This window comes from Sceloporus occidentalis, unplaced genomic scaffold, assembly GCF_023333645.1.
Source record: "Sceloporus occidentalis isolate IW3139 unplaced genomic scaffold, rSceOcc1.0.p SCAF_158, whole genome shotgun sequence".
In the NCBI taxonomy this organism is placed as follows: domain Eukaryota; kingdom Metazoa; phylum Chordata; class Lepidosauria; order Squamata; family Phrynosomatidae; genus Sceloporus; species Sceloporus occidentalis.
Genome location: NW_028317138.1, coordinates 252638 through 277449, shown reverse-complemented (window position 1 = coordinate 277449; position 24812 = coordinate 252638). Strand labels below are relative to the sequence as shown.

Genomic DNA, 24812 nt, shown 5'->3' with positions numbered 1-24812 from the left:
CAGAAAATATTGAGAAATAGGTCGTCCTGTTATTTTAATTTGTTACATTTTTGTGTTGAAACATGATAAACAGCTGCTTTCATTCTGCCCATTTTAATAGAGCTTGGAACAGAAGAAGTTGCCTAGTAATAGCAAAGTCATCTTCTTGACTCAACTTTCTGGTTGTCGCTACAAAATAGGTATGAAAAAATGCCCCTTCTTATGCATGCGCGTAACTAGGAATAGTCAGGATCTGCCCATCTGTCTCAGGGGCTTTAAATCCAATCTCAGGGTTTTCCCGGTGAATGAGCAGATTATTAGTGTTTTTATCTAAATTTGAGGATCTCTGGGTGGATGAGCAGATTCTCAGGGTTTTTACCCCATTATCAGGGTCTTGGATTGCATGGGCAGATTCTTGGGCTTTTTACCCCTGTCTCAGAGTGAATGGGCACATTCTCAGGGTTTTACCCCATTATCAGGGTCTCGGGGGTGAATTGACAGATTATTTGGGAGCTGACTTAATATTTAATATCTGAGCATCTTGATTGGTGCTTTCCCTATTGCTATATCAAAGGTGGAAGCCCTGCTTGAACACAGGTGACTACAATCAAAATATATTTGACCTCATAGGGACCTTAATTCGAACTTCTTGGTTACCCCATTAGCGAGATGCTACAATAGATCTTTTTTTAAAGTGTCAGTGCCACTTAGCCACCCCTAGTTCGACCCTGAATGCGTCCATCAGGATTCTTCCCCTGCACTATTTGTTATATTTGTTTAATTGATCTCGTGTTCCGGGTGTCACAAGACTCTGGGTTAAATATCTTCTCTGTATGCCAAATGATACAGTTTATTATTTGTATGTTATTATTGTAAACAGTGACTGTTATTGGCAATAAACCAACGCTCCGCACCCTTCATGTGAAGGCCTCCATAATCCTTTTTATGCCATTGATCTCTGTTGATGCTCATGGCAGCCGGGCTGGAAAGTTTTCCTAAAAAAAGATTTTCTTGTGCCTGCTGAGCTCCGAACGTTGCCATGGAAATCTAGAGATTTTTGTTTTGTTTTTGCTTGTTTTTGGGTTGAATTCTCTGAAATTTTCTTGGCTTGAAGCTCAGATACTTGAGTTTAACCGACGCTGGATGCTTGAGGAGCCTGGGAACAGTTTGCTACCGACTACCACAAAGCCGCACAAGTCTTGTAAAGACGGACCCAGACCCACAATACTGCCCATTGCTAAATTTCATCATTATCCACTTATTCTGTGTACCCTTCCCACAATGCATATTTTTAGGAGACACGTTCAAAAGTATCAATTTTGTTGGACAAAATTAATTCTGTTCTTGAAACAAAGTAACACACGTTTCAAAATGTATTGCTTAGTACGGCGTTCTGCTTGAGAACAACCGGACAATTGAATTTCTTGAGGACAAAATTTAAATTTGTAGTAAAAATATATATGAAAAAATATATATATTTGGTGAGACCTCCTATCCCTGCAGCTAAAACTTATTTTTCATGCTCCTTTTACATTATTTACTTCATCATTCTTTTTTTTTGAGTTGGTCAGCGACTAACCACATTCCAAATAGAATTGTGTTCTAAAATTTCTTCAGCTATAACATTAATATAATAAAGAAGTTGAAAATTCCATAAGAGGTTAGATATTTAAGGTTTGAAAGCCTTGGTGGGGTTTATTTTTCATCCCATTCTTTGCGAGGATGAAAGACATTTGGGACTTTGTACATGTTCCCAGAAGCAGTTATTAAGAGTAAAGGGGATGTTATTTCACCTGGGGGGGCAGTAGGCATCTGCCTGGAGGCCATCAGGAGGCTTGGACACGAGCCCAGAACATTGACAACATTACGACACACGGGGAGAACACATTTGACAATACAAACAAAAGGTCAGAGGACACATGATCATGTGACACCACGGCAGCAAATAGAGATGGAATGTTGAGTGATGATAAGCGTTTGTGTTTTAATTTCCAAAGCTCCATCCAAAATTTTAGGATTTCCAGCACAAATTAAGGGAACGTGGCCGGATTTTAGTTGAGTAGACTAATCGGTCAGATTATTATTCAAACCAGGTTTTAATGATCTAGGATAAACCTCCTGGAATACATCAATTCCCCATCAATGACTTCATTCATTGGTTCTGTTTGCTAACCATGGACTTCAACAACAAAGGTGACTAGTTTAGGATTTTTCTTGCCTTTGGCTTGCTAGGGGCTCCTCAATACATGTTTTTTTTTAAAGAAGGATCGATCACGTTGTAGGCCACTTACAGACCAGGTGGACCACTTCAGCTTGACCATTCACATAGAGACAAGATGGGTTTCTTCTGCAGCAAGGAACGGATTGTTGAATCAATGAGATTCCTTCAGATGTTTCGTTTGTGGCGTGCCAATTCAGCCGTCCTTGCAGGAGAAGCTCTCTGGGGTTGGCCCTTCATACTGAAGTCAACTCCTGTTCTAGTGAGGAAACCCAAACCATCTGACATTGTACTCTATGTGTCATTATTATCAGATATTTTCGGCTGGAAAACAAGTATTTTATATTTGTGTAAATTCCATGAACACAAAATGGAGTCAGAACCGTTTTCCTTAATCATATAATGATTTTTTTTTCCTGTCATTCTCTCTATATTGAGACCAAAGAAGCTTTTATGAATATAGCTGCTTCAGCAAATATCACCTAATTATCTTCTATGGGAAAATGTAAGGAGTAGAAGCTGCTTATCTCTAGGAATGTAAATTGGAATGGGGGGATACATTGTAAGACCCCTGAAACTGATTTACTACCTAGGAGGTAACCTCTAGAGATATGGGTGATCAAGGACAAAGTCCAGGTGTAGACATAATTGTCTTAAAGTTATTTCTTAGACCCGAGCGTCTCTTAGAGGTAAATGATGGAAATACAACGGTGCAAATATGCTAAGAAGTCCTAATTATAATGGGGAAAACCCACAATTATGATTGGAGAATTTCACTCAATAGGTGGAGAATATGGTAAAAAGCCCTTTAAAAGTGAATGTTTCAACCAATTTGGGACCCCAGACAATTTGAACCCAGGGCAATTGGAATTTTGAACATCACAAGATCTTGGCACCATACTTCACTCTCATAATTTCTAGCAAATTGCAACTTTATAGCTTTTATATAACTTTAAGAAAGTAATTTTTCTTTCAACTTCATTTTTCCACTGAACCTTGAGTGATATCTACAAGGACCGGCTGGACCAAAGCAACAAGTGGTGGTAAATATAATGGTTTTATTTACCTGAATACAGATACATTTTGTCTGCTTCCATATAGAAGAATGTATTCCCTTCTTTGGGGAAATAGTATATGAGGTTATTGTATATGATATTATTATATATGACATTATTATATATGACATTATTGTATATGATATTATTGTATATGAGGTTATTGTATATGATATTATTGTATATGATGTTATTGTATATGATATTATTGTATATGACGTTATTGTATATGATATTATTATATATGACGTTATTGTATATGATATTATTGTATATGAGGTTATTGTATATGATATTATTGTATATGACGTTATTGTATATCACATTATTGTATGTGACGGCTTGTGCGACTGCAGCTTATAACCCGTCATAATGACAATGATGGAAAAAGGTATTTTTACTTGTAACTGAAGTTTGACATTATTTGCCCCTATTATACATTTCACTAATACTCCTTTAGACATTATTACATTATTTTTAATTGTCGTATCAGTAAGACTAATACAGAGAGATAGCGGTCTTTTTGTTATCGCCCTGATTATTATTATTTTTGGTTGCTGAGTGGATTGGAAATGAATTAGTTTGATGTTAACAAATACCATTTATATAAAGTGTAATTTTTTGATCAAGCTGAAATGTTTTATCTTCTGCAGCGCACGGGTAATATAGAGATTTTTTTAGATTGTGTTTTTACAATAAATAATACTTTGAGTAACTGTCGTGATGGTAAAATATCTCATTTTGAATTATAATTTTTGGCGCGATCTGAAAGGATTTAGGATCAGGGATTAAAATATAGGGTCTCTCTTTATATTAATATTGTGGATATGGTCCTACAATTAATTCCTGCCTATTAAATAGCGGTAAAAAATTTTGTTCCTTTGACTGGTCTGTGGATTGAAATACAGTGGAAGAAAATATTTGGAATGGGGTAAAAAAAAAAAAAAAAGTCTAAACAGAACAACGAGAAGCTTTGGCTCTACCTGTCCATGTATTAACCGAGGTGTCTCCGACGTCATCATCTACCCCTATTTTCCCGCCACCAGCCCTATTTAAACCTCTCTCTCAGTTTTTCCATGCCCGTTCAAAGAGTCACTTAGTGATTTGCTCTGTGTTTTCTTGTTGTCGCTTGTTTCCAGTTCGCTTGACTATCGTGTACCGTACCTTGGCTTTGTTTATCGACCTTGCACCTGTTCTACCTGCCCTGACCTTGGGTTGTCTTGACTTTGACTCTGTCCCTGAACTGCTTGTTTGCTTCGGATCGCTCTACCTGCTCCTGCTACCTTGAGAGTCCGCTGCCGTCTCTGCATTGTGGGTTCATCCACCGGTGCTGTCCCAGGACCAACCTATCTTCACCAGCAGGAGTACAAGAAAGCCACCCATTGTGGTGGCCACAGAAGTAATCTTGATGCCACCTCTAAATGTTCTTTCTTCGTCTGCTGAATCCTTTCTTGGATCGCCTTCAATGTGTGAGACTCTACCACCTTAATACATCATGTAAGTGGATCAAGTGATCCGTGATGACATCGTTCGACAATCTGTTTTATTTGATGAGTGCGTTCGTAGGTCACGCTCTTTCTTTTAACGGTTCTCGACGGCTGTCGCAGAGTTTATTCATCTGTTTGTTCGTGGGAACAAACAATATTTAGAATGTTCTGTTTTGCTCGTTTTGCTCGGGCGATTCGGAAAGCGTCGTTTGGAGGAACTGAAGGACCTTCGATGATTGTGTTTTAGGGGGCCGACGGTTTTATTCACAAAAATTTTGTCTGGTGTTGAAATGTGTTTCCCGTAATTGATATCCAAAGTAATCCCACCACGTTTAGAATGACATCATACTTCAATGTTATGTCATTCAACTCCTTTGCGCACCCGTGGAAATTTTTTTTATTTATAAGGATTGATATAGTCAGTGTTTTTAATTAATTGCGCTCCGTAGAGTGCTAAACACATTAACTTTAGTCGATCTGCCATTTTATTCTTTCCTCTGGAGGTTTAATCATATAAAAACAACAAAGGAACTTTGAAGATTTTTTTTCCAGTCTCTATGGTAACAGTCTATTGGTTCTTTTGTATCACATGACAATTAAGTGTTCCCTGGAAAAAGCTTACGTGATTAAATTATTATTTCTGAGAAGGGTTTCAGAACTGCCGATTAAACATGCATGGGACAGACATACGGCTCCCGAATCTAAGACGAGGCCAACGACTGATTAAGGTTTGAGTCTTTACAGCAGGAGAAACGGGCAACTAGACGGGGGCCGAATGGGGGCCGATCGGCCAGCAGGTTCTGTTTTATGTTTCTAATGTTGATTTAAGGGTTAAGTCGAGCGGCTGGGACATGAGGCACACGGAGTGCTTGTGGGGATGTGTAAACATGTTCTTGGCAGCGCCATGGCTTGGTTTTAGTTGGCTGCCTGACGCTGCTTCAGACGTTCGCACAAATCCATCTTACGTTCTCTGCAAATACCAAATCCATACAAATTACCATCCTCCAGCGGCGGATCACGTGCTGCAGCCTGCAGCCTGTGGCTGGAAATGCTTCACGCTGCAGCGGCATAAAAGCACTTGGTATGTCCTGCTGTCGGCCGCACTTACCCTCCAACACGTGTTATAAATAACCTTCCCATCTTCTGTCTGGGTTATTACATTAAGGAGCAGAATTTCCATAACAGAAACATAGACTCTGCTTGCAGATCGGCCCCCATTCGGCCCCCGTCTAGTCGCCCGTTTCTCTTGCTGTAAAGACTCAAACCTTAATCAGTCGTTGGTCTCGTATTAGATTCAGGAGCCGTATGCAAACTTCTGGGGTCCGGCTTCCCGAAGCCTTCCCTTGCGGCGCGCGGCCATGACTGTCCACTGACGGCAGCGGGAAACACCCCCATTTAAAGGGAACATGGGTGGGGAGCGGGGCGTGTCAAAACCCGGAGGATTCAGGACTTGACCAGGAGAACTGGAGAATAGGTGCTTCACCTGGCAATCTCCGGGTCAAACCAAGACAAGCGTTTCTGCAGCTCCCTTTCTCCGAAAATCCGTCTGCAATATTTTGGCCTCTTGGAGCACTTCCGCAAGAGGGCGGAGCCACGGCACGCACAACGGGGACAGCCTCTGCCACGTTCCTCCAATCGGGGGAGACGTGAGCGCAGAGGCTCCACCCTTTTGCGTAAGTACCCGGAGAACTGAGCTGATGCCGGGGGGAGAAGCCAATGAAGAAAGAAGACAGAGGAAAGAAGAAGAGACAAGAGAAGACGTGGAGCTGCGGAAAAGGTGATGGGGACACAGAGAGGGTAGGGAGACATTGACAGACACCATGAGTGAGAGTGAATGAGAGTAAACGTATGGGAGAGTGTTGTGGAGTGAGAGTAACAACAGCAGTGGTTTTGCCCCCAAAGGGTCGTCTTATATTCAGGCTTTTTCTTTTTTTTTCATTAAGGTCCAATGTTTAGGGGGTCATCCTATAATAGAGTAAAAAATACGGTACACGCGGCGCCATCTTAAAAATGTTCCGTCTTCCAAGTAATCGATGTTTGGTCTCCATCAACTACTCTCTGATTTAATCAAATGCTCGTCAAGCCTGGAAAAAAATAAAAAATCCCTGCATTTATTTTTTGGGGTCTGTGGTTGTGCACCGGACCGGATCCTTTACGCGCAGGATCAGCTTACTCTGTATATTAAGTGACATCATCCCTCTTAGTAACGTTGTCTGTTTGTTAAATAAAAACTTCATTTCTCCTTGGAACTCGTAATGAAAAACAAACAGCCGCTCTCAGACGATACACAGACGCCCTCGTTTGCGGCGCCTCCTCGCCTCGCGACCTGTAAATGTTTACAGGTTGTTTACAAATACCTCGCTTTCCTCGTCTTTTTACTTGTCTGTTTTCTATCAATTAAAGGGACGGAGACTCCAAAAAGAGGGGTCTTTTGTTGAGTCTCGGTGAGTTGTATAAAAAGATACTTTTTATTGGGCCAGTACTCCATGCTTGGGCCTCAGGACCCGGGGGGGGGGGTCAGCAGCTCCTCTGCGGCCAAATTAGGGAGCCAGTCCCCCGCTTAGGCGATCGGGCTCCGTGTAGCACCACCGCTCAGCCGGCCGGGAGATCATTGATCTCCCCAACTGGCCCAATAACACCATGGAAGATTGAGTGCCGAGTGGGTACAGCCTCCACTCGTCTGCCCGGCACTGGGGGTCCTTTAAAGGTCGGAGTGCTGGGTTATGACATCATATGCTGCTGCTCATTAGTAAAGACGCCAGCGTGGAGAGGGGCTTACGTCTAGGGCAGCTCCGAAGAAAGATACCCCACTGGCCATCATAGAAAAAGATGTAAGCTTCTGGGAGCTCTCTAATTGTAAGCTCCCAGGAGCAGGTCCTTCTGTACCGGTTTGGCTTCACGTGCTGTAAACGTGTTGTCGAAGTGTAAATGTTATCGTTAATTCTCAGCGTGCCTCTCGTAATACCGCTGCGGGCTCTATCCATGAATCTAAAGTAATACGGCGACACGGAAAAGCCGTGAACTTCAGGTCTGCGTGGATGGAGCTCTCGGTCATGCAATGTAATGACATAATGAATGCTCTGTACAGGGCCAAGGGGCCCATGGGTCTGGCTCATTAGAATTGAAGCTACTCTACTGCCCCCTCCTGGGAGATCGGGGAACTAGTAATAAATGGAATGGAAAGAGTGAACTACAGTTGGATATCCTCCAGTTTGCACTGTGAACTCCCAGGTTGCGTGGGGTCCCATTACACTTCATATCGGTTCATCAAGAAGTTCTGAGCTCGGCCGAGGACCCCCGGTATGAAATTTAATGCACCGTGGAAAGACGGAATAAACACCGGCACATGCGCAGACACACAAAAAGTATACCAGTGACAAATTAACCCCTTTAATGTCATCAAATGCACATTAAAGCAGAACAAATATCCCTTTAATGCAGGGTAAACCGGTGTTAAAAGAAATGTCAGCAAACCTAAAAGCACTGACTGTACCACATTGGCTGTAATGAGCTTCTGCTGTGTCAGTTAGAACTTTCCCCTTGATTTTATTCAATATTTAGTGGCTAGGGCACAGAACATGCTATACGCATGCTAAGCATTATGAATGTTTGAGCAGTTAACAATCAATATTTTTGTTATCTGATACATTGAATCCAATTAAAATGGATGAAATGCCATATAGATCTCAAATAGCGCAGGTAAGTTGTTTGGGAAACAGATATGGCACTGACAAGCTATTTGGGGGCTCTGGAAAGCTATAGTCCTGGACTGTGGAAAGTAGGTGACATGTTGCTTGGTGAAGTCAGAGAGCCCAAAGAGTAGGCGTTGTTGCTATAGAAACATAACATAACCGCACTAACCTGGGGACGCCCCCCAAAAAATTGTACCCAGGCTTCAGTGACCCTAGGCTCGGCCCTGTTCAGCCTGATCACCCTTACAGGTTCTAAATGAACATTTAATACAAAAGTAAAACAAATATGGCTGACTTAGCATAATGGGGGTTGTGACCCAGTCCAAAGGTTCCAAATCCCTAAAGTGGAAAAAGGATTTTCTGTACAAGGATCTCTCCCCGCTGGACATTTTAGTCCTTTCTTTGCAGTAAAAAGCTGGACTCCTGCACTCAGCTTCTTCCTATTCACACACAGTCCCCTAAATCTGCCCCAGCCCTCCATTTCTTTACCCTAGAATGTTTAACCCTTTCCCCCACACCTCCTCCCCTGCCCCTCCTCTTGCAGTAGCGCTGCTGCGTCTCCCTGCAGTGCCCTCTGCGGCCACTAGGTGCCGCCGGCACACCCCCGGGAGGAGAGGGGTTGTCTCAGCCCGGCCGCACAATGTCTGACTCGGACCAAAGTTATCCCGGAATAAGGACAGCACGCATGTGCACGGACCCGGATGTGAAAGGCTCATCTCGGAGCGGCCCTCCCTGCAGCCGAACCGGGGCCAGCAGAGCCGAGCCGTGCAGTACCGGGCCGTGCCAGGCGCAAACGGGCCAGAACCGGGACCAGGCAGCATCTGGACACGTGTGTCCCGGGAGAAAAGCGGGCGTTCCGGGTTAAAAGACTACACATTAACCCGCACCTGACCCGGGATAAAAACAAAACCCTGGTCCCCAAACGGTTTCTTTAACGAATTAACTCTTTAAGGCATCCATAATAGCACCAGAGGCAGACATTTGGTCCGGCTGTCAATCATCCAGAAGAGACCCTTTAAAAATGGCGTTCTAGACTGGGACATATTCCAGACTGCCCTGCTTTGGAATTATTGGGGGGGGGGGGGGGTCCCAGAACTGACACCTATATTGTCCTAAATAAATTAGGATTAAATAATTTTTTTATATAAAAAAAACAACATTTTCTACATACATGGATTTGGGAGAAAATATTATTTACTTGAGCAAAGTCAGGGACGGAATAAGAGGTTCCAGATGAATGGACTCCGGTTCCGCAACGCCCCGTCTTGGTTTTGTGGTCCAGAATTAAATCTTGTTGCTGTTTAGTGGTTGTTTTTTTCTGGGGTTCTTTCGGAATTTGGGGTTCCGCCCGTCCTCTCGTCCCTCTGTATTTTTTTTTTTTTTTGGAGATGGATTTCCGAGGGAAGAAATATGAACGCGGGAGCAACTGGTCAGACCCGGAGGTGGTGGAACTTCTTCAACTGTGGGGGAACGAGTCGGTGCAGATGGAGCTGGAGAGCTGCTTGAGGAACCAGCACGTCTTCAACCGAATCGCTGATGTCCTCAGGGAGAAGGGGATCCACCGCACCGGTGACCAGTGCCGGGAGAAGATCAAGAAGATGAAGCTGGAGTACCGCAGGTTGAAGGACAACAGCAAGACCCTACGGAGCGGAAGAGCCTGGAAGTTTTACGAAGTGATGGACAGGGTCCTAACCCATCGGCCAACCCTTTCATATGGGTCTCTAGGTCCCGGAGGGCTCTTACCCCAGCCCCTGCTGCATGGGCCGCTCTCCGATGGCTTCCATGCCCACTTCTCCCAGTATGGCCATACTCAGCACCCAGAGCTAATGGAGATCAAGTGCGAAGAGGTGCAGTCGGACGAACAGTGTCTGTCCCCCGAGCCGCCCCCGTCGATGACCTACATACAGGATTCTGGGGGAGAGCCCGAGGATGAGGGTCATGCAATGGGAGCGGGAGACTCTCCTATATCAAGGGTTGAGATACAAGGCGAAGTCAGCGTATCGCCCTCAGGTATGGCCCATCCGCATATCTTCCAACTGCTTTGTAGGTGAAACCCTATCAGGGACTGCCTTTGCGTCACATGACAATTAAGTGTTCCCTGTCACACATTACTAATCGGGCAGAATTGTACGGGATTAAAGAATTCATGGGAATGGAATAAAGTTTCTTATTTTTATTAGTCTAGGAGATGGGACGGCATCTTTATGTAGAACGCAATAATTTTTCCATATAGTGTCAGAGGACCAATGGCAACCCTGGCACTAAACTGTTAAAATTAGATGTTTACTGGAAAAAAAAACAACCCACAGAATTTGGATGAAGTCCAGGGCAGCATTACGTGTGTTTTCACGAGATATACATTAAACCGGAGTGAATGCACACAGTTATGTAGGACCTGTAGAGCGTGAATGCTCGGTCAGTTTAAGAGACAGAATTTTCCTTGGGAATATAGGGTAAGCGTGCGACGCCGGGCCTCGCGTGGGACTCTGGTGTCCACAGTGAGGTCCATTTATGAAAGCCAAGGTTCCAAAAAATTCAGGAGTCGCCGCCTTAAGAGGTGGAAACGTCGACATTAAAGACCGAGACTCTTCTAGTAACAAGCGAGGGGTCAGCAAGCAGCTGCGCTCGGTAAGTAAGGAGAAGTTTAAGGGAATTGGTAGGAATAAGTGTTTCTGTACAGATATTTGTATATATATTTATGTTTGCAGATTAACGTGGTGGAACCTTCAAGACCACCTTAGAATACTCAGCGCTACGGAATCAGCGGGCGCTCTATCAATAACATGTGATGCCTCCAAAACAATTTAGAATGAATGTAATCATTGGTTATATTGTTATCGGGGGGTTATGGATACGGGGAAAGCCTCCTTAATTTTTAGGGGTTTTGTCTACCTATTCCTGTCTCAGTAGCAACTGCAGCTTAAGAGGTAACGGTGGTCAGCGGTGGTGATGACCTCATATATCGCGATAATCTGTATGAAAACCGCAGAAAAAAAGAATGTTGTAAGTAAAGTAATCGTCTTCTACATTCTATGGAATGCCTACAATAGACGTCGACTGAAAGGGACTGGACAATAGGTGACATCACCAGACACCACAATGGCAATGTTCTATTTTTTTGCAACGTTTCTCACTTTTCTTTTTAACTGTGGTTTTCAGGTTTCAGTGAATCTAACATGCCCGGCTCCTCGGGGGCCAGAGGACGACCGAAGTTTTGGAGGAAGAGGAAAAAACGCGAGTCGTTGGACGAACTAATCACCCAGATGTTGGGCGCCCAGCGGGCGTCAGAGGAACGCTTCCTGCAGATGGAGGAGCGCAGGATGGAACAGGAGCAGGAGGCGGAAGAGCGCAGGATGCGCCTGGAGGAAAGGAGGCTACAGCTAGACCGCCAGCATGAACTGCGCATGTTCAGCGTTTTTGCCCAGATGTTAGGCGTGTTGCGCCCAGGTGGAGGCGACCCTGTACCCCAACCCTGCATGCCAACTAGTTTCCCTCAAGAAGCAGAAACTCTTGGAGGAGCAGGAGGACCTAGTGAGGTCCAGGAGACAAATGTGGATGATCCGTACAACTCTACTCCGTTCTGCAGCCCGTATCTCTCCACGCGCGGGAACATCTTGTGTGGATTTCGTGGCTCTGCGGAGGAGGGGTACCGAGCTTATCACAACGACAAGTACGATGAGGACAAGAACCCCAATGTGAGTTTATAATGTCACCATTACAGAAACCTGGCCAAAGGCTTAGGATGGGTCTTCGCAAGAGGGCTATTCCTAGCTTTTGTTAAACTAGCACTCCGATGTTGCTGAGCCGGCATTTAGTTAAAAAGTTAGAAGGTTAGAGTTCAGTAGCAGCTATGAAACCAACGATAGAGCTAAAAGTGCAACTCAGCTGGTAAATCTCTAACCAGCTTAGCCAGTCTGCTTGTTCAGCAGTTTGTGTGTACGTACATATATGTATATATAAGGCTTGTGCATTCGGATTTGTACACATTTTTATTTTAACTAAATTAGCCAATTTTGTTAATTCGTACGAATGTCCAAAAACGAGGAGAGACCCCAGTGAAACAAATGAGAACGAAGCAGACACTGCCAAATTTTTGTTTTCATTTCATTGTTTTTTCATTCTTATTCACGCTCATTCCCTCACACTTTCATTAGCGCTCTCTTTCCTTGTCTCCTTCATGTCATCCTCGCTTCTTCACTTGTTTTTCTGTCTTCGGCCACTTCTCCCTGCTATCCGATTCGTTAACCAGGCTTAAAAGGCATGGTGCCTCCGGACATCCCCCTGATTGGAGGAACGGGGGAGAGGGTGTCCCTGTGGCTCCGCCCTTTTGCACAATTACTTCCAAGAGGCCAGAATAATGCAGAGAGATTCATGGAGAAAGAGAGGTGCAGAAACACTTCTTCTCTGGGAATCTGTTTTAATAATTCTACATACAGTTTGTTGTGTTCTTTGGATTATTAAAATATTTGTCTTTTTTTTTTTTCAAGGTTTTTCATCATTATTACTGTAATATTAACTTATATTTCGTCCATTATAATGCGGAGGGGGGGACTAAAAGTATCTCTTCTTTTTCTCTCTCAGGGTATCATCAACTTTGGCACCAGTGAAAATAAACTGTGTTTTGACCTGATGTCTAAGCGGGTAAGTGGGATTGAATTGGGGGTTTGTGCTTGACCCTTCCTAATGAGCAAATTACTTTTTTTTTTTTTTTTGTAAAAAAACAATAACTAAAAAATGTCATTTTTTCAATGATTTGAGGATATTTACATTTGCAATATAATGGTCAGACTCAAGATGGGGGAAGATATCTTCCTTGCACGCCTCACTTCCTGTGCTCTTTTTAAGGTGAAGGCTGAGCAGGAAGTGCCGAGTGCAAATGAAAAATTCTTCCCCGTCTTCTGATTAACCCAGGATCCAGTTTTACATATTATATATAAGGACGTTTTTTAAACATGGCCTCTTAGATATATAATACACATTTATACTATATGTGTTTTTTTCTTCTAACACCATAACCATATTTATGAGCTCAGGGTTAATATTGGTGAATGGCTGTGATGTGAACGGAGGGTTAATATTGGTGTAGTCATCTTGTGTTAATTTGGTGGGATCTTGTGTTTATTGGTGGGATTGGTTTGTCTTGTTCTCATATAATTCCCCGCCGTTCTGTTCCTGCAGCTGACACAGACCGATATGAACGTCATAGAGCCTCCGCTCCTGCAATATCCAGACTGGAAAGGACACAGCTTGTGAGTGACGCGTAGGATAAGAACAGCCACTCCGTCGTTACTATATCTGTTCCCTACTTTGGTTTATTCTGCTAGATGACGAGCATGCAGCAAGCGTGTCCCAGCTATTGGTGACCTACAACTCCCTCGTCCCAATGTCAGCTCACCAAGCGAGAGCTCAGAGACCCCTCACATCTGGGGACCTCATTGGACCCGCATCTCATGGATGCTTCACTTACCATGTTCAGGGCTGTCTTTAACATGGGGCAACAGGGGCAGCTGCTCTGGATCCAGGCATAACTAAAGCCCCACAAGAGCTGTCCCTTGAGGCCCCGTTATTGTGCATGCGTGACGTTGGCAGGCTGCATGGAGGGCCACGGTGGACTGCTGTGGAAGGGCTGGGATACCCACTAGGACAGCCCAGGGTCCCAATTTAAATAAAGACTGCTGTCATAGTGATCTGTATCTCACAAGACCTTCAGCCCATGATGACGGGACCTATAACGAATTATTTCAACCCGTCAGCAGCCAAGAGCCTAAATACTACCCCTGCTCTAGAGAGTTTAACGTTCTGTGTTAATATTAGACAATTATTCCAAGTTCTGCTGTCCTTCTACAAAGTAGTGTTGGGAGTGATGGGGTTCTTTTCAGTGGAGCTGCTCTCCAGGGGGATCCCTTCTCCCTCAATCACCCCATGTGGATCATTCCCTGTTCCTTCCCAAATTTCTTGTCTCAGTTTTCCCTACTTTCGATCACATCCTAACGCTTCTTTTTCTCCTTCTCTCTGTCTCCTTGTTTCTTAGTTTAAGGGAGGAAGTCGCCCGTTTCTTGACATATTACTGTAAGGCACCGGCTCCTCTGAGTTCCGAAAATGTGAGTAACTTTGGTTTTGGTATTTAAAAGGGTCTATTTTTTATTGGTGTGAGTGAATGGACATCATGCCTGAGCGGGATGCTCGGGACCTTCTTATAAACATACGTGTCTTCTGCTTTTTAAACTCGGAATGATGGCTGTGCATCCTGGACCCTTTGGTCAGTTTGGGGGGGGGGGTAATATAAGGAAAAGACCCGCTTACCCCAACAAATGTCCTGTCCAACTTCCAACCAGATAAATAGAACACCAACATTGTCCACGTACACTCTTACAAGGTCAGCGAACCTTGACAAATGACCCAAATCTCTGTAAGTGGAGCCAGAGATATTTCCCATATGGAGCTCCCTCCTACCGCCATTTCTAGAGATACCCTAACATAGTATTTATTATTACACACTACGTAAACTCAAAAGTTTGGGGTCACTCAGCCATTGGAACACAGGAGTGATGGGAGTGATAAAGCGCCATTGGGACACAGGAGTGATGGGAGCGATAAAGGGCCATCGGAACACAGGAGTGATGGGAGTGATAAAGGGCCATTGGGACACAGGAGTGATGGGAGTGATAAAGGGCCTCTGTACGCCTATGAATAGAGTCTCTTAAAAATCTGCCGTTTCCAGCAACAAAAGTCATTTACAGCATTAACCCCGTCTGTGCTGGATTCCTGATCCATTTTATTTTAATGCACAAAATGTGGTGTTTGTTAGAAATGTCCTTGTTTTTTTAAGTGACCCCCAAACCTTGTGCACGGTTGTGTATATTGTGATAGTGTTATCCTGAAAGTATAGTAAGTCTGCGGATGTTGAGGACTTAAGTTTGACGCTCCAGGCTTGACATGACTCTGTGTGTTTCAGGTGGTTGTGATAAATGGTTGCGGGTCACTCTTCTCCTCGCTAGCGGCGGTTCTCTGTGATCCGGGAGGTAAGTCCAGATCTTTCACCGCGTGGACTTTTAGCTCTTCGTCTGTATTAAATGTTTCCTGATGCGGAAAGCGGTGATATTGTATTGATATAAATGGAAGCCCCATATTATACTTAACGCTGTGAGTTTGAAACATACTTTGCCACGTGATAGATTTACTCGAAACATTGTTGCTGCCACAAGTAAAAGTCCAGCTTATGAGTTCCCTCCACCGATATCTCACTTCGCGTGCGGAAGGTTAGTAGACCCTCACCTTGTCTTGTTTTTCAGACTCCATTTTGATCGCCACTCCATTTTACGGAGGGATTACGCAGAGCATATTCCTTTACAGCAGCATTAAGCTGGTCTACGTTCACCTCGAAAGCAAGGTAAGGAGCTGCTTTGTGCACGGCGCTCCGTTGACGTGATAAATTCCTCTGCAGTAATGTGTTTACTGCGACAACTGCGTCCTATTCAGTGCCAGCGCCGGGGTGGAAGATTCCGCTCTGAAGCAGGTAAATAGAAGACGGATTTAATAAAAACATGGCCCGTAGTTTTTCCGAAGAACAGTAAATGCTCAGTGCAGCCCCCATCAATGCTCTCTTGTGAGGTTCCTTCCCAAAAATGTGTTCTGTAGGACGGAAGAAATAAACATTTGCCGCTTTTCTTACAGGTTTCCGCTCCGGGAAGCCGTCCTTTCCAGCTTACGGTTCAGAAACTGGAAGCAACGCTCCAAGCTGCGAGAGAGGAGGTGAAGACGGGTTCTAACGGGTGGAATAATGATGTCTGTTTTGTATTATTAATTTGCAATACATAGGTCCCTTTATGTGTTTTTGGTCAGGGAAAGTATGTGTGTGTGTGTGTGTGTGTGCGTCTGTCGACCGTTCCTCATCTTGCTATCTACATATTTTCCAAACATTATTTTTCCCTTCCAGGGAAGCAACGTCAAAGCTCTCATCCTTATCAACCCACAAAATCCTTTGGGAGACGTTTATTCCCCTTCGGAAATGATGGAATTCCTGGAATTTGCCAAAAGGTGAGCACCGTTCTCCACCATAAGAACCCAACAAGCTGCGAGAAGCTCCTTGAAACCAGGGTCCCTGGGACATTTCCCCTTTGGTAATCCGCCTCTGTTATGGACGCCGGGTTCCTCGCTCGTAGAACAGCAGCTGTGTAGATAAAGGTGATAGGATAACATTCTTTTGACCTTTTTTTGGAATTCATGAGCCCGTTTCGGACTCTTTCAGGCACACTCTGCACGCCATCGTGGATGAAGTTTACATGCTGTCGGTTTTCGAAGAGCCTTCTACGTTCCACAGCGTTCTGAGCTTCGAAAAGTGAGATAACGAGTGACTGTAACCAGGAGGCAGATTCTGATATCTGTCACCCCACAGCGCAGATATCATCGTTATGTCAGTCTTTCCTACAGCTGCCTGTCCTTTAAACCTTTGCTTCCGTGGTCCTTGACATTGTTCCCCTCCATCTCTGCAGATCTGCCGTCGTACAGCACAGAGTATATTTCACACTGTCTTTTCTCTGATGTGCTTCTTAATACCGATCCATTTTTTTTTATACGACCAGGCTCCCGGATCCTCAGAGGACTCATGTTATGTGGGGGATAGGCAAGGTGAGTGAGCTTGGTTAGCATCGTTGGGGGTCTCGTCTTTAAAGAACTGCTCTGAGCTGAGTTCTGTCCCAAGAGCTGACCGTTGGGAATTCCCTCGTTTATCTAGAACTTGGGGGCGATGGACGAGCCTAGAACCCCACGGGCAGCTCAGATCTTTCCTGCGATGTATATATGTGGGGAGTGGAAGCATTGAGATGGTTAGGTGGAGACTCAAGAGTCAAAACACAGGTTTATTCACCGGGTTTAGCTTAAAAGCAGCAGTCCCCACTGTTGGTTTCTGGCCATTGCTTGATGGGAGGGAGGCGCTGGAACCCGTTCCATACGAGGTTTTTGTTGTAGAAACCATGATTTAGGTTTGTGATGGAATAAGTTCCCTTTTTTTTTTTAAATCAGGACTTTGCTGCCTCCGGACTTCGTTTTGGGACACTTTACACGCAGAATCAGGATGTGTGCAATGGGGTGGGTTCCCTCTCTTACTTCCATGGTGTCTGTGGACCCATCCAGTATAAAATGGCCCAGCTGCTGCGCGACCGAGGTGAGCATAATCTTACATTAACGTTAGTTTCCCCAAAACACTGGAAAAAACGAATTCCATTTTTTCCAACTTGATGCTCCTGGGTCTAGTTCCCCCGAATCAACCCTATCGCCACTGATGTCTTTCCAAGGAAATGGAATAACTGCTCTTATAACATCATAATTTAACCCAAATCTGGGGCTATTGTCAATGCCCCCTTTTTTTTCCGCTGCAGATTGGATAAACCAGGTCTACCTGCGGGTAAATCACGCACGCCTAAAGGCCGCTCAGGCTTATGTAGCAGAGGAACTCCGGGCGTTGGGGGTTCCCTTTCTCAACCGCAGCGCAGGGTTCTTCATTTGGATCGACTTCCGTAAGGTAAGAGGCTCAACGGAGCCGAGGGTAGAAGTTCCTGCCCAGTCCTCAGGGGTAGACAATTACCCCTCCAGTCTTTGTGGAGCTGCAGCTCTCGTCAGTCTTGGTCAGCCTTCCAAGAAGAATTGTAGATGTTCCTCATCTACTGGACGCTCTGGCGATACCATAGAACTAAATTAAAGTTTATTACATATATATATATATATATTAAAAAGGTATTATCACAAGATACTTATTTCATCTGTTATTTGATATTTTATATATACACATCTAGTAAATTAATATAAGAATGGGACGAAAAACAAAAATAGGGGGGAAAAAAATTGAATGACATCATGTTTTAAGGAGATGTATTGATTGAAATGATTACTGTCTGTGTACCGGCTTCTCTTTCAGTACCTGCACGCTCCCACCTTTGAGGAAGAAGTGATACTCTGGAGGCATTTCTTGGACAACAAGGTGCTTCTGTCCTGTGGAAAAGCCTTTGAATGCAGCGAACCTGGTTGGTTCAGGGTCATCTTCTCTGACAAGACCCACCGCCTTCAGCTCGGTAAGGACTTATAGGTGGGAGCTACACATGGCCGAGAGATCTTCATCGGGCAGATGATCAAAAAGGATCATAAAAATGGATCGTTGATGAGCCGGTGGAGACTTGTTGTTTTTTTTTTCAAATCTTAAAAGTTTAACGTTGGAGGAAGATCAGGTCATTATATAAAATGACCAAGATGTATATCCGAGATGTTTCGGACAACCTACCTGCCCAGTCCCTTTAAATACCGCGTGCAAGAGTAGCTAGAAGAACTGATGCTGTTTAGAAGACAAAGGGCGGTCAATTTAGAATTTTCTTCTGTATTTTGTTAAATAATAACAGTAAACTATTAACATGTTTATCTTTTTCACACCTGCCTAAAACCTTTGCACAGTACGGTATGTATATATATATATATATATATATATATATATTCAATATATTAATATTTGTCCACAAAATACAGTTTCAATTGCTAGATTTGATACATTTATTAGGACACTTTAGTTTGCCTTAATATCCACGACAATTAACCCCCTGCTAGTTATAACCCTCGTTTCTTGTCCTTAGGAATGCAGCGCATCCGTAAAGTGCTGGAGGCGAGGGAGAGGGAGATGCAGGTGGAGGAACAGCGCAGCCACACGGATGGAGAGGGAAGAGCGGACAGCACCGACGAAGTCATCTATGTGTCCAGCCATCAAGAGCCTTCCAACTCCAACCTCGGGGATCTGATTGTCCAGTTACAGAACCAGATGCGCTCCTCGGACTGGCTGCAAAGGAACACGGCGGAAACCTTCGCCCTGCAAAACCCAGAGGTTTACCAAGTGTTCAGCAAATTAACGGGGAAACCCTAAATTAGGAGCTCAAAAGCACTCCTAGAACCAAGACCAGGATCACATTAACAATAAACTGGGGGGGCTGCTATTATATCCACGGGATCCGTCTCCAACTTACATACAACGCAAACTTAAAGCCTGCAACCTTCTCAGCCCACCCAGGTACCTTCTAGTTGTCTTGGTGGATATCGGCTCACTGCGAACGAGATCTGCGGCATCTGCGTTTTAAAGATCGCGAAGGTCGTCCCTCCAAGAAGAGGAACTCCTTCCGGTTTTGCGACTGCATCTCAGCATCACAATTAAAAAGGTCAATGTTTTACAGGTTGTACGGTCCAGATCGCCGTGCGATGATACGAAACGGTGATAAGGTGCTGACCAGTGTTCCCTCTAAGCTGTGCGCTTGTGCGCGCGCACATAGCTTTTTTAGAGAGAGCACATGTCCAAAAATTGTGCGCACAACAGTTTTTCCCAAAAAAAGAAAAAAAAAATTTTTGAAACTTTATGCGGCGCGGATATTGTGCGCACAAAATTTTTGCTCTTTGAAACTTTTTGCACAACAGAAATTTTCTGCGCACGCCAACTAAGAAAAATTAGATGGAACATTGGTGCTGACTTATTAATTACTTCTGAGGACCGAGACAACAATTGTAAGCGGCGGATTAAATGAGGGGTCATTTCCGTCCCATCAAATGTCACCAAGCACATATATATAGAATGGGAATTGCCCCAGTGCATTGTGGGGTATAATCGCAGACAACATCTCTTCCGTGTTTCATTGTGTTATGTAGGGTGGCCACCGAGGGGTAGGTTGTAAGACAAGCTGTTATAAATTGCTTGACGCAATCCTAAAGATACATTCCTTTCTTACAGCGATTTAAAGATCTCACCGGTTACTGGTTCCAGTTGTCTCTCGTTGATATAAGTATCCCTATTTTTGTACATAAACCTACAGTTGCCGGGAGGGTTTGTGTTGAACCTAAAAATTTAGAAGGAGTTCGGTTTAATATATTGTTAAATCAAAGTCATTTAGGTAAAAGTTATTTCTCGAGCTTGTCTTCTTTAATTTCTTTTTTTTTTTTTCGGACCGTAGCTTTTTTTTTGCAAAATATATAACAGAATTAAGTATTCCAGTGGGTATCAAATGTGGCCCTTACTGGCTCGAATCCTTCAAATATATTTGTATTAACCACAGTGGAATTCCATTATGGTCCCAGCCTAGACTTTGACCCTTTGAGTGGCAGCAGAGCGCTAAGGCTCATTTTTAGCGTTTCGCTTCAGTAGCACTTAAAAGAACAGTAATGTTATTTTCGTTAAATAGTAAATTCTCCGGGCCTCTCGGAGCCCCGCATTAACCCCCACTACGCTTCACTGATCGCTGGGGGAAAAAGTATATATAACGATACAAACAGCGATGTAGTAAAAGGGAAACCTTACACCCCCGACCCCACGAAAATATTTAAATGCCCCTTGAGCGAACATCGACATGACGCGGCACTTGACATTTTTTTTATTTATGTTTAATAGTTTTATTAATTAAAGTGCAAAATGTTGCAGGTATTCTAACTCAATAAGGGCATCAGTGCATGATTTAATATAAGCTATGTGATGTAATAAAGGGGACGTATGGATGGTTGTACCTGTCCAGCTGCTGTAGACTACAGCAGGCATAATCTGTAGTGCTTCGTGTGTCGGAGAATTTCCGCTTTTGCTTGTATATCTAAATAATCTCACTGCACCAGCTCTAATTCCAGTACAAAATAAAAATTTTTTTTCCTCTTCATTTACTTGTGTTTCATTGTTTTATATTGCATTCGGAATTTTTATTATAAAAATGTGCCCAAACCTCTCAAATTTGCCCTCCACCCCCCCCCCCGGAAATACTTGTCACGTGACATAAAAGGAGGCACGGATAGGTTGTTGCCATGGAAACCGATAAATCTTCTTAATTTATTTTTTTTTTTTTTTATGTGATTAAACCTCCAGAACAAAGTCTGTTAAGAATTCTGTTTTGTCTCTTTAATACTGCGACAGAAAACAGTTTGCCCCAAAAGAACTCCGTCAGCAGACAGAAAAAATCTAAGTTATGTCAAGGTCCACATCCCGATTCGATAAGCGGAGTCATCTCTCTTTGCCGTGTTTAAAGCCTCCCTGGCTATTACGTGTTTAAACCAGGGCTAGGATAGTTATTACTTAAAATAAATATCTGATACCGATTAAACGCAAGGAGGTGGTTTCTTGTCCGTCTTGGATAGGCATTCATCTACTAAGTAGGTTGCCGGGAGGAAGACGAGTAGCATACTCCAGGCGGCCGTCCCCAGCCAGTACGAGTAGCCCAAGGACGTCTTGTAGCTCCGTATGTTATGCCAATGCTGCCACGTGAAGATGGACCAACCAAGCAAGAAGAACACACCTGGGAAAAAAAGATCAAAAACCAGTAACATTTTCTGAAATGTCATTTTTATTGGCTATAAGGGGCATAAAATGGTTTTGGAGACTTGCAACTAAAAATTAAGTGTAATAAATATACTTTATGCCTTTTAATGTATACAAAACCCACAAAACATGACATTATCATCCATGCTAAATTCACAATAACGTCCCAAACATTGTATTTTGGCCTCACCTGTGGGGAGGAGGATGACCAACAAGAAGCTGCCAGGCCTCGGGGGCTGCCCGTTATCCTGCGTATGACGCGGGGGTCTCCAGCAGAATAAAAAAATAGTACAGAGGCAGAAACTGGCAACGGCCATGATAAAGGAAAGTCCTGTAAAGAACAGTTGAGCCTTCCGCACTGTGAAGAATGACACAGAGAATGTACTGGTTACTTGGCGTTGCTTCCGCCGAGCTTTAACACAGATGTCGAATAGTCTAAAAGGTGACCTGTGTACCCAGAGTTTGTATTATTTACAGAAATGTAGTTATATAGGATCTGGATGAGTGGCAAAAAAAGGATAAACCTAAACACATCACAATTGACATCTATATAAATAAAAAATAATCATTAACTGTTATAATCACAATAATTTATTATTGTACATTTAAGTCATTTGAAGGCACGGTGCTTTTATATAAAGTTCTTTTAACGTTCTTTTAACGGGGGAATCTTGTGTATTATTATTAATGTTACATTCCAAGTTATCATATGTCTTGTTTCTCTAACATATCTCCGAGCCAAATCATGTATGCTTGTAGCCCTTGCCCTACTTACCTCGGCTGGTAGGCACAGTTGGGGTCTGGTTGGCGGCTCTGGTCCCATTAGAGAAGAGGTCGCTCTCCCATAGCCCCCTTCCGTCGTACCAATGAGGGGTGAGAACTGAAGCCATCAGAGATAAGGTGCCCATAAAGCCGACTAAGCCCTCCAGAATCTGTGCCCCGGACAGTTTCATGCAGCTCGCTGACATGATGACCACCCTTTAGCCTCGGTAGGAAACTCTCCCGTGTTTTAGGGTTTGGAGACGATCAAGTCCCAAAATTTCGAGGCTCTCGTAGATCTCACATTATTGTAGAAACATTTAAACCAAGAGAAGGAAAAACAAAGATGAAGGATCAAAAACAAAATGAGTTTGGGTGTCCTGTAAGCAAACCAAACGATGAAAAAGTCCCTTCTGCTGCGGGGAAATCCACCGGCTGAAAGTGAAAGCAGCAAACAGATCCTTCTCAGAAGAACTCTAGCTGTTTCGGGTTTGTTTCTCTGTATTATTTCAGACTATTTGATACAAAACACAAGTATTTGGCGAAGCAAAAACCCTCCATCTGTTGTGTTTTCCAGCTCTTCTCTCGCATCGGGTTCCGGCAGCCGAACGCATTCCCTTCCCCTAAAAAAAGAAAAAAAATAAGCATAAAATCTCCTTTTTTGGTGTTTGTTGCACAGAAGCAGGCAGGAGTGCAGTCAGGGCAGGAAACGCGTATCATTTCAGGTTATTTCCTATCGTGTTCACGTGTGAGAGACAGACGGGACGCACAGCAGATGCTCGACCGCTGGACAATTTGACGTCTGTTGTTGTTAATGAGAAGCTGGTGCCAGATTAATCCTGAAACATGTCCAGAGCTCTAGTAGTTACCGGTAATGCACTGGAAATTAGTTTTGTTACGTAGAAACTCATGCAATTACCTTGTGATGCGGATATCTTAAAGGGACCTCCCACTATTATTTTTATTTTAAAAAAATCAGATTCAAAAAAGCCTTTTTTTTTTTAATAACAATTTGTAGCTTTTGCCCCATAATATGTTTTAGGCAGCTGTATATTAGCGGTTTATATGAGTTCACACTCTGTTATCTGAGCCCCGATCTACTAGACAAACACCCCGACTTCTTATCATACTGCCTGTGGGAGATAATAGAATATGGAGGAGCAGACTTAATTTGCATTGCCATAAAGCATAAGCTCAGTGTGGTGTTTGAGCCGGGAAAGTCACCCAAAATACTAAGTTTACTAAGACCCTTTATATGAATTTGTGTCCAGGAATAAAGTGGTAAGTCAAGCTTCTGGATTTAGCTCTTTATGTCCCAGGAAAAAAGTTTTTCTGTCTTCAAGGGGTCCAAATGTCATCACCCTCAGTCAGTTAAAGAGCTCTTTGTTCTTTCTCTTGTTCCGTCCTTTCGCTTTTCCATATATTCTTTAATCTCTACCTTTGTTCTTTTATTTGTCTCTTGCTCTCATCGCTATCTCCTCTTCTCTGCATTCTCTCCTTTCCTTTTTCTCCAAACTTTCCTATCTTTACTTTTCTATCGTATCTTCTTTTTCACCCTCTCTCTCTTGCCTTTTCTCCCATCCTCTTTTCCTTCATATCTCTAATTTCTAACTCCTCTTTTCAATCTTCTCCTTTCTCCCCTCTTTCTTTCCTCGTTCTCCTCCTTATTCGCCTTTCTCGCTTGTCTCTCATCTCCTTTCCTTCATGTCCCTTTTTTACTTTCTCTTAAATTTTAGCTGTTGCAGGTCAAATTATGCCCTCTGGCCGCGCCCCAGTCATACCCCCGGGCGTAACCCGCCAACATGTGCCCAGGAAACAGCTAGGCAAAAGGCCGTAGCGCTCCACTTGTCAGGTCACGGAAAGGCCACACAGGAAGGCACGGCAATGCAAAATGATTAAGTTTGTCATGTCTGTTCCTTTAAGGCATTGGGGTCCCTGGCATACAGGCGGCAGAGGAAGCGGTTGTAATTATAAAATTAATATTAAACTAAATGTATTATTATTATTATTCGCACCCCCCCTTTAATTAGCTGTTGAGGTAACAAAGTGGGGTCTAGAAGTCCATTCAAGGCTTAACCATGGAAACCGCGAAAGTATTTCCTGTCCCACATTCCTCAGGTATGATAATGAGGAGCCCTGACGAGAAGTAGCCGGCAGGAAGTCGAACTCAGAGAATGCAGGAGCGGCCTAGCCTTCGCTCTCTATGGTGTCCTAGGTCGCCCTAGCCAGCGTTCGCTTGTCGCTGACGTCACTTCCGCTCAGTGCGAGTGCCAGAGGACTGGGCAGAGATGGGGCTGGGACTGCGGT

General features: G+C 43.7%; 1 protein-coding gene across 1 annotated transcript; it reads left to right on the top strand.

Moving 5' to 3' along the window:
• The first annotated feature begins 9819 nt into the window (after positions 1-9819).
• Positions 9820-19331, top strand: LOC149280166 (1-aminocyclopropane-1-carboxylate synthase-like protein 1). Its single transcript, XM_089500741.1, has 15 exons — positions 9820-10441; positions 11591-12126; positions 13013-13072; positions 13610-13680; positions 14463-14532; positions 15387-15453; positions 15724-15821; positions 16106-16183; positions 16368-16468; positions 16680-16769; positions 17014-17059; positions 17453-17594; positions 17809-17951; positions 18345-18498; positions 19048-19331. The coding sequence occupies exons 1-15, from the start codon at positions 9820-9822 to the stop codon at positions 19329-19331; spliced, it is 2562 nt and encodes an 853-aa protein (XP_089356867.1).
• The last annotated feature ends 5481 nt before the right edge of the window (positions 19332-24812 follow it).